This window comes from Myotis myotis, unplaced genomic scaffold (assembly GCF_014108235.1).
Source record: "Myotis myotis isolate mMyoMyo1 unplaced genomic scaffold, mMyoMyo1.p scaffold_m19_p_11, whole genome shotgun sequence".
Lineage (NCBI taxonomy): Eukaryota > Metazoa > Chordata > Mammalia > Chiroptera > Vespertilionidae > Myotis > Myotis myotis.
The window spans coordinates 36406995-36421093 of record NW_023416315.1 but is presented as its reverse complement, the minus strand read 5'-3'; the positions used below and the strand labels follow the sequence as shown (position 1 = coordinate 36421093).

The 14099-nt window shown below is 38.2% G+C and overlaps 1 protein-coding gene across 1 annotated transcript; it reads right to left on the bottom strand.

Moving 5' to 3' along the window:
* Positions 1 to 151: 151 nt before the first annotated feature.
* On the bottom strand, positions 152 to 12398 carry PDK4 (pyruvate dehydrogenase kinase 4). Its single transcript, XM_036328112.1, has 11 exons — positions 11993 to 12398; positions 10878 to 11019; positions 9375 to 9446; positions 9039 to 9223; positions 8783 to 8869; positions 8269 to 8346; positions 6393 to 6469; positions 4527 to 4625; positions 4227 to 4337; positions 3826 to 3939; positions 152 to 2397 (listed from the first exon to the last, which is right to left on the bottom strand). The coding sequence occupies exons 1-11, from the start codon at positions 12120 to 12122 to the stop codon at positions 2254 to 2256; spliced, it is 1239 nt and encodes a 412-aa protein (XP_036184005.1). The 5' UTR covers positions 12123 to 12398; the 3' UTR covers positions 152 to 2253.
* Between the last annotated feature and the right edge of the window lie 1701 nt (positions 12399 to 14099).

Here is a 14099-nt window from a genome sequence, read left to right as displayed (position 1 = left end):
TAAGATTTTAAATTGCTTTCAATACTTTTTAAAAGGCTATACCCAATATGTAGATAAATTAGACTTGAATGTAAAGTAAGGAAAACCTTTGCTTCAAATTCTTCTTAGTACTTTGCCATTAATTTGAGAAAAGAACTTTAAAAAGATGATGTCTACTCTTATAATAAAAATATTTATTATAAAAATTATCACATTTCTCTGTACATAACTTAAAGGCAAAAATACAATTTATACATTAATAATTTAAGTGGGTCTGAGCAGTATCTATTCAGTAGAATTCTAAAGCTCTTCTGTAAATTTTACAAATACCAATGTCATCTATTTCTATTTTATAGAACTCCATTTACACAGTTGATGTCATTGAGATAGCAACATTTCTTTTTCTCTAGTGTTTTAATGATAGTCCACGGTGTTTGGGTTAATTAATTAATCAGCTGCTTTAACTCTTTGGTAAACATAAGTATTTACATGCAAAAATGTTTAAACCAGTAAAAACGGAATATTCAAATAATTTATAGCAAATAGTTTTGTGTAAGTAATAAATGTATGAGCCAGAATCCCATCATCAAGAAAAATCCCTACCTAGGACTTCTGATGATGAAATTTGAAACTTGAAGCAAATGGTTTGATGCTTCTATGGCTACTACTAGAAGCACCACAACACTACGCCGCGATAAAATGAAGTACAAATGTTAAGTTCAACACATAGATAGTACTGATTATTTTCCAATGCAGAAAAGTCTCGTTTTTTCTATATCCCAGTTTAAACTTCAATTTGACACATGAGTTTACTATCTCATTACAACCTAGTATCTTGCAAAACTGAGAGCATTTTAAAAAAAAGTCATACTGTTTTGAAAGACACCAATTCATCCTTTTGCCAATATGAACCATTTCTTGAAATAATTTGTGGGGGATATAGCAAAATGCCCTTCCTTCCTTCCTTCCTTCCTTCCTTCCTTCCTTCCTTCCTTCCTTCCTTCCTTCCTTCCTTCCTTCCTTCCCTTTTTCCTTCTTTTGTTTTTCACTCCTTCTCTAAGGAGTGCCCTGTCAATCTGCATATTATACCTGAACTCCCCAAAAGTTCCATACGCATTGCAGCTGTCATTCATTAGCTCTTAATGCCACTGATTCAAAAGGAAAATATTCTGGTACAAAATCCTCTTCTTCCCAGGCTCCTTGTTAAAAACACTCCAAGAAGTATTTAAATTCTAATGTTCTTGGATTATTTGATACGTAGGAATTTTTTGCACACATGTTAATTCTGGAGTGTAGAGTATAATTGAATACATCATCTTTTTTAATCTAGAAAATGGATGTCTTTGGATTGCCACCGCTTCAGGGTAGAGAACAGGCCTTCTCTCTGAATTAGGTTCCGAATGCATGATTTCTTTCCCTAATGCCAGTTTTTCCAATCTACCATTTTATTTACCAACAAGATGAGAGATAGTTTTGCTCTCACTTTGGCAACTCTTCTCCCCCTCCAACCATCAACATTCTGAATTCAGTGCATATTTTAAATTCGCCCAAGATGAGGTACCTGGCAATAAGCTCACTTACTATGTGAGGTGTGACCAGGGAAAGCAGCATAATAAAGGCCCTGTATTTATCAGAGAAGGTTATCTTCTGCATTTTTACAGAGGCTCAAGGCCTTGGCTGCAACTTTTAATAAAACGTTTTGACTTACTCGTCATTCAAAGTGAATGTTATTTTAGTCACCAGTTTTTCCTCCCTAGAGCGCATAGATATATACAAAATGTACATTTACATACATTTCTAGACATATAGTATGAACTAAGCCCCACTCCTTTGAATGGCAGGAAAATACTGATATAATTGACACGATGTTCAATAAATACTAATTATCTTATGACATTAACCAAAGGTCTAAACTCTAAAACATCAGTCTATTGAAACTGATAGCCTATATCTTCACTGCCCTTCTTTTTCCATTCCTGTTGACAAAGAGATGACAAATTGAGGCTTATATCTTATTCGGGTTTTGATATAAACCCAAGCATTATTCTCAATTTAAAGAATAAAGAGCTGGCCATGTCTTAACTCCTGCAGTCCTGGTCCTGCTCTGTGCTCTCCTGGGTCACAGGAATGAGCTTTGTTCTTCTTCCCCTCAGTGTCCTGGTCAAGGAGTTCTGTGGCTGTTGTTTGAGGGAGAAGAGTCCGCATGCAAACATTCAGAAAGCAGCGCTGGCACAGACCCACTTTGATCCCTTAAAGTGCCCTGAGCGTCCCTCCTCACACGGCCACTTTTTCCTTCGCCAGGTTCTTTGGTTCCTTGCTTGGGATGCACCAGTCGTCAGCCTCGGGGTTCATCTGATAATGCTTAAAGGCTGATTTGTTAAAGACCGGGAGTTTCTCTACAGACTCGGAAGACAAAGCCTGCAAAGAGGATGAAGAAACAAGTCAAACCAAAGGAACTATGCAAGGCCTCATTTGTACTTGAAGTGATTATTCAAAAGAAATTCAGAGGTAAGTTGTCAACCATTCAAATACCTTCCTTTCATTTAGTAATAAGAGCATACCAGAGCCCATAGTATGTCAGGCACTGTATAAAAAAAAATTAAAAGAAAACATGATCTTTACCCTACAGGGGATGAAATAGAATATGTACAATTTAAATTAGGGAATAGAATTTGTGTTCAATATTCACACATAGCCTTTGTTTGAATATTACCAATATGATAGAGTTGCATAGCAAAGTTATCTTGTCCAAGGAAAACCTCTGTATCTGTGACAAAGAGTTCTAATCTGATACTATAAATCTATGAGCTATTAATCTTTCCCAATACTATGAAGACTTTGGCTTATTTAAGAAATGAATGTGCCCTAGGCCGTGTGACTCAGTTGGTTGGGCATCATCCAGTGCACCAAGAGGTCATGGTTCAATTCCCGGTCAGGACACATGGCCGAGTTACAGGCTTGATCCCCGGTCACGGTTGTGCAGGAGGCAGCCGATCAATGGCTTGCTCTCATGTCAGTGTTTCTCTCTTTCCCTCTCCCTTCCTCTTTCTCTCTCTCCCTTCCCTTGTCTCTCTCTCAAAAAAAAAAAAAAAATCAATAAACTATTTTAGAAAAAAACAATTCTGAGAGATAATATGTGATTTTTTTTTTTTTTAAAAAAAGAAAGAAATGCATTAGTTATTGCAGATGGTCAAAGACCACTTGGCAAATAATTCCCTGGCACAGAATGGGAGCCTAGAAGCTTAATGTTTTAGTTACTAATATCTGTAAATATATTTTCATTTGAAATAGTTGGCAAATGAGAAACAGAATCAGGACAGTGACCTTAACAAATAAATTGAGGCTTTATCAGAAATAGAAAAACATTTACCAAGTTTTAAATTTTAAACAGAAAATGCCAGGTATACTCTGACAACTTGTGAGCAGTCAGCTGTCTTTCCCTGGATTTCTAATGTCAGCTTAAGGTCTTGAATAACTCAGTATCAGTTAATTTTGAGACTGGAACATTATTAGCATCTTTTTCTCATCTTTTGAAGTAAAACAAAAGTACAGCTCTTCTCACAGATGCCAAAGGAGTTGCCTTAAAAATTTCACACAAGCCTGCCCTCTTGGGCAATAATTTTGCTTCACTGGAGGCATGTAGTCTAGCTTTACCTCCTTGTTGGTAAGTTACCATATTAAATATTAAACAATATATCTACACCTACCAAACAGAAACTAGAATTACTTCTGGTCATTATTTGCATGAACTCACTTGGGGTTTTCACTGTGGACCACAGAATCAGGGCTGTACACGAAGCAATCTTTTAAAAAACGATTTTTTTTTCTATTGAATTTAAAGTATACCTTTAAGTAGATGATAGCATCTGTTCCATATCCTGATAAAGAGTAGAGATTCAGGTCTCCTTGAAAGTATTTGGCATAGAGACGAGAAATAGGCAAGCCATAACCAAAACCGGCCTGGAGAGGAAGGATCAGTTATTGGTAAAAAGGCAGACATGATCATTGAAATACAAAATGTGGGAAGGAGTTACTACTGTGCTTGATAGAATCTAGTTAAATATCTCCTGCTTCCAATCAGAGGCCCCTTGAATTGTTTCACCACGTTTAGTTTGCTTTATCATTCTTCCTCATATCCCCCAGGCCCACTTTAAACTGATGAGCTTGCCTAAACACTTCCTTGTAATCCTGGCCCTCTCTTTAGAGCTAGGTGGCCGGGATGAACTTTGCCATATAATTGTTCTTACCAAAGGAGCATTCCGGGAGTTATCCATCACAGGCGTTGGTGCGGTGGAGTAGGTATAACTAAAGAGGCGGTCAGTGATCCTCAGGGGAACGCCGCCTCCTCTGTCTGAAATCTTAAACAAACAAACGAATCATCAGAGCCACACATTCAAAACAACGTGCCTTCGTCTCAATAAAAATGTCCTTCCTGCATCGAAAAGTCACCTGGTATATGGCTTTGATCTATTGCCATATCTTTGATTTATTGGTGATTTTTTAAATTCTCTCAAGAGATACTCAAAAGATAAATAGAGGATGGTTACCTTAATTGTAAGATCTTCTTTTCCCAAGACAACAATCACCTCAACTGGGGTGAGGGAAGGCAAGTTTTCCTGGTGTTCAACTGTTGCCCTCATTGCATTCTAAAGAAAACAAAAACATAAAAAATTGAATGGCAGAATAATGAGGGACAATAAGTACCTGTTTTTTATGTTTAAAATAAAAACAGCACAGAGGGTAATTCAAAGTTCCCATTCTTTTAAGTTAGTAGTTATAATAACTCTGTAAATAGCTATTTATGAATATGCCATGTAGGGTGTAAAATGAAAAGTATGCATTTACCATGTAATATAGTTCCTGGGAGTAATATCTAATAGGAAAACAATTCTCTTACTTGTCAAGTTCTTATTTGTAAACTTAATTTAAAGGTAAAAATTGATTTTTATAGCCCTCTTTTCTGTCTTTCCATTACATTTTACATCCAAACACCAAAGACTATTACACATCACAAAGGAACAGTGAACCATTGAACCAACTTATTGGCTTTTATAAAATTTTCTGGGAAAAGATTGTTACTATTTAAAAGGATAGTAAACAATTCTAAATTAAATTTCAATTTACATGTGATTATCATCTTCACTTTTACCAATGATGGCAAAATAAATCTGAGTTGGACCATTCAATTTAAAAGTAAATCAATCAAACAAAGAAGTATCTTTTGTCCTTTAACAGAGAAGAAACTCAAGTTTTCAGACAACTAACTATATGATTCTCATACAGATACAGTTTTGGTTTATTTCACCCATTTTTCTCTCTAACTTCCCAGAAAATTATCTGCTTTCTGGTTTCTATTCAGTATGACATTCTAATCATTAGCTAATGTGAAATAAACTAGATCAGATGTCTGCAGTATAATCAATACCTAATTGTACTAACATTATTAACATAAGTTAGGAAATACTATGTTTTGAGAAGAGTTACATAAGAATTAGGAGCAAATTTCACATTTTTTAGCCCTCCTCCTCCCCAGTCCAGAGGACTCTTGGAAGCATCGCAAAGTGTTTCCTATCTTTTAGTGGAAGTACCAAGTTGTAGTTTGGTCTTAGAACCCAGGACAGGATTTGATTCCAGCACCTGGCTACCCCAGACCAGTAACACCTACATCCTCTGAGAGCTGGATAGAAACGTAGATTCTCAGACCTAAAGAATCAAAATCTCTATCTGGGACAGAGCCTAAGAATCTGTTTTCATAAGCCCTCTAGGTGATCCTAAGCACAGGGAAGGTTGAGAAGCACTGCCCTCCACTCTTGCCATGAAACGTGGACGGTGGACCAGCACAACACCTGTTAGCGTACTAGAAATTCAGAACCTCAGGCCCCAGCCCAGACCCACTGAATCAGTATTTGCATTTTCACAAAACCACCAGGTGATTCATATGGACATTAAAAGTAGATCATGGAAGGGATGGACTAGGACTGTCCTCTGACTCAGATTGAGATCCTGCCACTTACAGTAATTCTGAACCTGAACCTGTGGATTTGGAATTGAACCAGCTTGTGGGGGTGGGAGAAACAAGGCCTCATTCCGTGAAGCGTTCACCCCATGAACTTTCTTAATGAATGCATGAATGAATGGAGCTTTGTTGGACACCTGAACAAATAATGGGACTAGGGAGCCCTTGAGACATCATGAATCATATTGTTCATTCTCAAATACATGCTGATACTACAAGGAACTCCGTGTACCCTTTCAAACATTAACTGTAGCCTCCTGTTAGGAAGGAGCACAGAAGCTTGCTTGGGAGAAGATAGTGATGCTCTTGTTTAGTCAGAAATGATAAAGGACAGTAAAAAAAGAAAACAGGGAATTTAAAAAAACAAAACAAAATTGCAATCATTGTGAAGTCATACCTTGAATAGTTCAAAGAGCATATGGTGAAGGTGAGAAGGAACGTACACAATGTGAATTGGCTGCCCTGGAGATTTTCCTAGAAGAAAATTAAACTCATTAGAATTGGTACATAAATATTTCATTAAAATAAACTTCCACATCTATTTAACTAATATTTCAGACTTAAAACAAGATTGGAATACTCCCCATCCTCCTCACTCCAAAATCCTACCCTAGAACCTTCCTTCTTAAACTGAAAACACAACTGGCTAATTTTCAATATGCTATTACAGTTGCTACCTAGAACTCTATAATTAAGTTTTGCATTTCTCTACAAATGTATAAAGCAGATGAAGTGTTCAGCAAGGGTGCTATAAATTAGGTTATATGGCTTATTTCTATTTTCAAAAGTTTTGTACCGGACAATTTTAGAATTAAAATTATATGCATTGTAAGGAAGAAAAGTTAATTTGTCTATGGTATAACATCAAAATTTATGCTAGCTATAATTTTCATATTTTGAAATTGAAATAACACATGGGAAATTACTCAATGATGCATGGGAAAATAACACTGCTGATTATTCTTGATTTTTATCATCCAAACATTAAATCTTACAGACTAAATATGCTCAAATTTCACCAAGAGACTAAAGGAAACAGAGAAACAAAAACCTCATAATACTGTTTGAAAAGAATTATTCTTTGGCTTGCCAGGCCTTGGCAAAGTTTGAATTAGAGAACACAAGGTCTGGCTCAGTGCCCTCTTTATTTTATCAAACGGTTCAAGCAATTTATCTACAAGTTATGCAACAATGCTGTTAATGCTTAGAGATATTTTTCAATCTTTATTTGCACTTTTATTTTTAGCTTAGCAATCAATTGCATTTGCATAACCCCACCCCATGAGTTAGGCTACCCATAATTTGAGCAACTTGATTCTCACTCTCACCACCAACAAACGTTGTAACTATTACTTGGAAAAGATGTCTACTTTGAATTGAAAGGAGAATGTTACTGTCATGTTTGGAGAGGCAACTATGGAATAGGATAAAAATAATGCCTTGCATTCCTCACGCAATCATTTCAGTCAATGTGGGAAGACTAGCATTCGTTCAGGTACCCCACAGTTGAAGCTACTAAATAAAGTGTGCTCTGCTTCCAAAACTGGTATATACTTACAGTGCAATTTAAAAATCTTTTGGTGAGAACATTTAACATGAGAGCTACCTTCTTCAGTATTTAGGTGTACAGTACAGTATTGTTAACTATAAGCAAGGCGTTGTACAGCAGATTTCTAGAAGTTATTCATCTTGCATAACTGAAATTTTATACCCATTGAATAGTGACTCCCTATTTCTCTCACCCCCAGCCTCTAGCAACCATCATTCTACTCTCTGCTTCTCTGAGTTTGAGATATTTTAAATATTTCATGAAAGTAGGATCCTGCAGTATTTGTACTTCTGTTACTGGCCTGTTTCTCACAGTGCAGTTTAAATTATTTTTGTTTCTAGACCTTATGAGTAACCTTATTGGAATTAGGAGGGTATCTCCACTACCAAGTGGTGCCTCCCAGATCTAGTCCCCTATCCCCCCTTTTCTATAGTAAGCAATCTTTCTTTGACCTAAGATATTAGAACTAAGTTGCTACTCTACATTCCAAACTGTTCAAACTATTCTTCTTTATGAATTATTAGTAGCAACTGAATGTGCTACTAATGGGAACTTTCCAGTTGAGATAAAGAGAACCTTAGCTTCAAAAAAGAAGTGTACAAACTCTAGGCATGTTCAGAAGGGGAAAATGGAACACAAAAGTTGCTCTGTATTTACAGTATCACTCATACTGGGAGAATACTGACTTTTCCATAGATTAAACTATATTTTATTTATAGCTTACCGTTCACTTGTGTGAGTTTTAATTCAGGAGATGTTAAATAATACTGATCACAAAGCATCTTTGCACACTCATAGGCATCTGGAATAGAAGGTAATTTTCATAATGATGAAATGAATTTCTGCCAAGTACAATTGTCAAGTGATCTCCACTGTGTACACTACCCTTAGCCTAAAATATTCATTAGAGTGCAATGTATGTATACAAAAGTACCTTGTAAATATTTTATTAAAGAAAGAATTATGACACTAAGGTATAGCTATAACAACAGGAATATGCACACTTCAAAGATCAAATGCAATATATACATTAACCTCTGATGCTTGGATTTTTTTATAATACTATAAATGAATGTTTAAACCCCTGACCCTCAAAAGCAAAGGGCCTCCATGACAGTACTTATAAGAATATAAAGGGTAAACTCTGAATATAAATTCATTTATAAAGCCACCTCAACCATATGTCAATCATAGAGTGTACATTTTCAATAAAGGAAATGAAGAAATCTAGAAATTACCTTGGACCACTGCTACTACATCACAGTTTGGATCAATACTTCCAATGTGGGTTGGGTTTCCTGTCTGTGAGTCACTAAATAAAAGAACTGTTGAAAAATAAATATAAAAACAGTATATAATATTATATAAAAATCAGGACAATGATGATTAGAACACCACTGACAAAGAATGTGACCCACCAAATAGTAAAACATCGAGTTACAGTATGGCTTATAGTCTACCCTCATCTCTATATCATGATTACGGTTAACTTACTGTGTTGGTTCATTAGCATCCGTGTAGAAATACGGTTCATGTAAAATCGGTCCAAGAAATACTGAAGATTTTGATTGGTGACTGGGTCAAATTCATAGCCATTTTTATATTCTATGATTCCTTGTGCCATTGTAGGAACTACATTATGGTTTCTATTTCGAACTTTGATGAGAGTATCTACAAACCTAAGGCAAAACACATTTATATTTAGTGAAAGTTCAAGTAAGGCTCTGCCACTTATATTTTTTAGATTATTAAGTGTACATATCATTTATTAGAGGAGTATGTCTGGAAATAGTCAAAGTTTAGACACTTATTCTAAGGTATAGAACTTACTCTGCTAATGCTTTCTGGTCTTCTGGGCTTTTCTCATGGAATTCCACCAAATCCATCAGGCTCTGGATATACCTGTAAAGTGACAAGTGTGCTTTAAGATTTTAAATTGAATAGTCAGATACAAGTGGCTGAAAATATAGTATCTTTTTCAAATGATTTTAAAAGAGAGAGTATTATGTTTAAAATTAAAAACTCCAGGACATTTGGAAAACAGTATCTCTGAAGAAAGGTGGTGGGGGGAGGGGGGGGAGGGAGGGTTTATAACTTTAACTCTTAACTATCTAAGTTAAAATTTATATTTCTTTAAGTATTCCAGATCAATATTCAGTTTTGTTTTGTTTGGCAACAGTTGTGTTATTTTTAATAGCAAAAGGATTTAAAAACAACTTTTTAAGAAAGACTTCATATTTTTTTCCTACTCCCTTCATAGGTGAGTAGAAGTCTTGAACACAGCAAATACTATGGATTGAATATGTGTTTCAGATTGTGATTGTTGAATGGACATATAATACATATTTTTTAAAATATTTTTTTATTGATTTCAGAGAAGAAGGGAGCAAGAATTAGAAACATCAATGATGAGAATCATTGATGAGCTGCCTCCTGCACGCCCCCTACTGGGGATCGAGCCTGCAACCTGAGCATGTACCCTTGACTGGAATTGAACCTGGGACCCTTTGATCTGCAGGCCAACACTCTATCCACTGAGCAAACCAGGTAGGGCAATACATATTTTTCTTGAATCAATGAACAAAAAGCTGTGTATTCTGTGATTAGTGTGAGGCTCTGATGCATATCTGCCTTCGGTGCATATCCTGGCTCTATTCTCTGAAAATCTGCTCCTTTGGGTTATCTATCCCCTCTGAGCCTCAACATCCTTCTTTATAAAAAGAGATGATAACAGACACTGAGTGCTGGCTGTGTGCTATTTTTCTAAGTGCTTTTTAATGGATTACCTCATTTAATTACACTCCAATATCCCTCTGAGGCATATGCTTTATTCTCCTCAATAAAAATGGGGGAATTGAGGCATAAAGAATTTAAGACAATTGCCAAGAATTCCACAATGAGGAAAAGGCAGAAGCAGGATTTGAACTCAGAGCCTGCTCTGTCAATTGGTTTATAAATGAAAAAGAGTAGGCCCTCTCTGAATAGTAGTCATTCATATCTACTAGGATAGAATTCCTTTCACAGTATCAAACTGTCTTTTATTATTTAAAATACAAAACAAGTTGTAACTGTCAATTCGTTTTCATATTTTTTCTGGAAGTAAAAATTATATTGTGAGAGAATCTTTTTCAGGATAAAAATGTCTGTTTCTGCTTTTATTGCTTTATAACTGCCTTTATAACTTATCTAAATTAATAAACAATTCTTTACATATTTAAAAAGTATTACTATTCAGATCACTTGTTTCCAACTATGATGTTAATATATTATAAGAATTCATAGTTAGATATCTGTTTTAAAATTAGATACTGTTTCAGAATGGTTCACACTTACCAGTTTTTAACTAACTGCACTGAAGAGGTATTTACTAATTGATCAGGGAGGATATCAATTTCCTTCAGGATATTGGCAAGCCTCACAGGTAATTCTTGTCTCAAAAATGCAAAAGAAGTTCTTTCACATGCATTTTCCGAACCTGTAATAAATAACACTTATTTAGTATTTGGAAACGAGTATGACCAAATGACATATTTGAATAGCATTAACTATACAATATTAAATACACACATATATTATAAAATTATATTTCACCCTCATTTCATTTACTGTTCAAAAGTGCCTTCTGGTCTTTTTCTAATTTTAAAGCTATCAATATGAGAATTGTTGTTTTGTTTTGGAAGAGGATTCACTTCCAAAGAGTCCGAATATTCTACAGCTCTTAATATTCATAAAAGAATGCAGGGTTCAGTCAACGCCACAATATTCATAAAGAATGCAGGGTTCAGTCAACGCCACAATGTTCAGAGTTCTAGATATGAAACTGGAGTGGGAGGTAAGGGAGTTGGGTGGACGTCATGATGTTTCCAGACTAATAATAAATAATAACACATTTAAATCCTTGACATTTTCCTTGTAAGGTTATTGCAGAATGTCTGTAAATATTTTCAGCAGTAATGCAAATATATGACAAACTTTAATTTGATAAAGAAACAAAGAAATTTGTTAGGAACGCAGAGATGTACCTTGTGGAGGGTGGCTAAGGGATAAAAATCTCAATTAATTCGAGGCTACTTTATAATATTAGGAACCTTCTCCAAGAAGTACTATGAAAGTTCCTCATTCATTGTTAAATGTTGACTGAAAGCAAAAAGTATTGTGACGGAAGCTTTGGACGGATAGAAGAGGAAAGATGGGCTCAAAACACCCAGCCTCAGCGAAGCTGCAAGTGGCCTCTACCTGTAGGCAGGTACCACCTGTCAGAAAGAAGCCAGATGTAGAAGAAGGCAAGGGGCGCTGGCGAGGGGCTCCGGGGCAGCAGGAAAACGGGCCCCAAGTTGTTTTTAAGCAGTGAGACCAGCCCTCCCTGCACCGGGACTGAAAGTTCCGGCAGCTCCCCAGCTCCCGCCCCGGCCCGCGCCCTGCGCCCTGCGCCCTGCGTCCCCGCTCACCGAAGTCCAGCAGCTGCTTCATGGACAGCGGGGACGGGCTGTACCGGGAGAAATGCTCGACCTCGCGGGGGACCAGGCTGGCGCGGCTCAGCGTGCCGGCGCCGCGCATCACGAAGCGGACCGCCTTCATCTTGGTGCCCACCGGGTGGGTCTGGCCGGGGCTGGGCTGGCTTGAGGGCGAAGGCTGCGAGGAGCGGAGCCCGGGACCTGGGAGCGGACGGCGCGTCGGGCGAGGAGCGCAGGTGAGCGGGCAGGCAGGTGCACCCGGTGTGGGCTGAGGATCGGGGTGTTTGGAGTAGAGGAGTGAATTGGAGAAGCAGTGGCTTAAGGCTCTAGAGCTCGTCTTGCCACCTCCGGCTTCTCCGGCGGTTTTATTTGTTTCCCCGGGACGCTCCCCCCAACTCCAAAGGGGAGGAGTCACCGAGAGTTGGAGAGGCGTCCCGGGCCTGGGACCGGGCCAATCTGCTCAGAAAAAGAACTTTGGGTCTGCGCCCCGCCCCCCCCCCTCCCCCCCCGCCGGAGTCCCCGCGGAGGGCCTGGCGCAGGTGCCAGGGCTGTGAGGGGTAGGAGGAAGGCTACGTGGGCATCTGGAGGTAAGTAGGCTCGAGATCAGAGATCAGCCACTTGGGACAGGGCCCCGGATCGCGTGGGCTGGAGGCCTGCCCAGACTCGTCCTTGTTTACAAGTGCAAGGCTGTCTCAATGTCACGCATTCCTAGCCTGAAACTACTTCCAAGAATCTGGGCTCTGGGAGCTCATTGGTTCTTGCTCAGAGCGGGCTTTTACAGTAGCCAGTGAGCTGCGTTCAAAAAGTATGGGCTCCTCTGCCATTGGACAGAGAACGGTATAAGCGACCTAAAGAGTTCTTCCAGCAAAAGAACAGCACACGTCTGGAACTGGAAGTACCTTTAGCAGGGCTTGAGAAGCTGCCAAAATACATGAACTTCCTTGTGGCAATAAAAGGCCATTAATTTGTTTCTCTCCATTAGGTTTAACTCTGTTGATTAAAAACAAAATAAAAAGAATCAGTTTGTGTCAGTTTGACTCCCCTTTTCTTCCCCCATCGAGAACTTGCTGGCTCTGGTCCCCTGTATGAAATGTCCTTAATCCAAATCTCTGCCCCAAACATTCTTTTCTAGCCTTAAATGCCCAGCACGAACTATGAGATCTTTCCTGATTGTTTCTCCCCGCCCTTCCAAATATGGCCTTTGCCACTTACAACATTACATTGCAGCTATTTATGTTCTTTTTTAAAAATGTTTTAAAATTTATTTTAGAGAGAGCAGAAGAGAGAGAGAAACATTGATGAGTAAGAACCATCACCACCATCCATCACCTGTCTCCTGCACACCCCCACGGGGGTTCAGGTAGGATGTACCCTGACTGGGAATCAAACTGGAGACGTCTAGAGGCATGGGACATGGTACTCAACCAACTGCCACACACCGCTTGCTCCAGCCTGGACCCCATCCCCTGAAAGACATTAGGTTTAGGACTACGCTGAATGCATCTTTGTGATTCCTGCTATTCAAGCTGGGGAAACATGGGGGAAGTTCCAAACTGAATCTCCACTTGGAGATGGGACTTGATACTACTATGATTTATATTTTTGTATTCTGAATCCTTTGTTACATATTTGCATAGCTTGATAAAGAAAAGAAAAAAAAATGTGTTCCAGGATCCAAAAGACTAAATAAAACTCTCGTGGATGAGGAAAGCAAAGGTAAAAATCCCTTCTTTTTCCTGGATTACATCCTAAGAACAGAAGTAATAGAAAAGTATGCATTTGCTTTTTCTTGCCATGTGTATGGGACCTGGGCTAGGCAAAAATATTTATTGTAAAGAATTATACCCTTTAATCTGCAGAGGAAAGACAGTGGAAATGATACATTATAGGAGTTCTAATTTAGGAAAACCCCACTGAGTTCTTGGCCTGGCTTACCCAGCACTATTGCCCTGTGTGTTGGGTGATGATTAAAGGTCAGGTGAAGTCTTATGATGTTCACGGAGATGGCTACGGGCTAAATGTGGTCCATCACCAGACTTGTGTCTCCATGTCATCCCATCCACTAATATCAGGCTACTCTCACCGTGACCTCCATTCTTTA

Excerpts from the sequence above, each read along its gene's own strand:
- PDK4 (XM_036328112.1), bottom strand. The coding sequence starts at position 12,122 with ATGAAGGCGGTCCGCTTCGTGATGCGCGGCGCCGGCACGCTGAGCCGC. Across the intron at positions 9,447-10,877 it reads GTGCAGTTAGTTAAAAACTG|GTATATCCAGAGCCTGATGG; the intron begins GTAAGTGTGAAC and ends GTCACTTTACAG. Across the intron at positions 8,347-8,782 it reads TGTAGTAGCAGTGGTCCAAG|ATGCCTATGAGTGTGCAAAG; the intron begins GTAATTTCTAGA and ends CTTCTATTCCAG.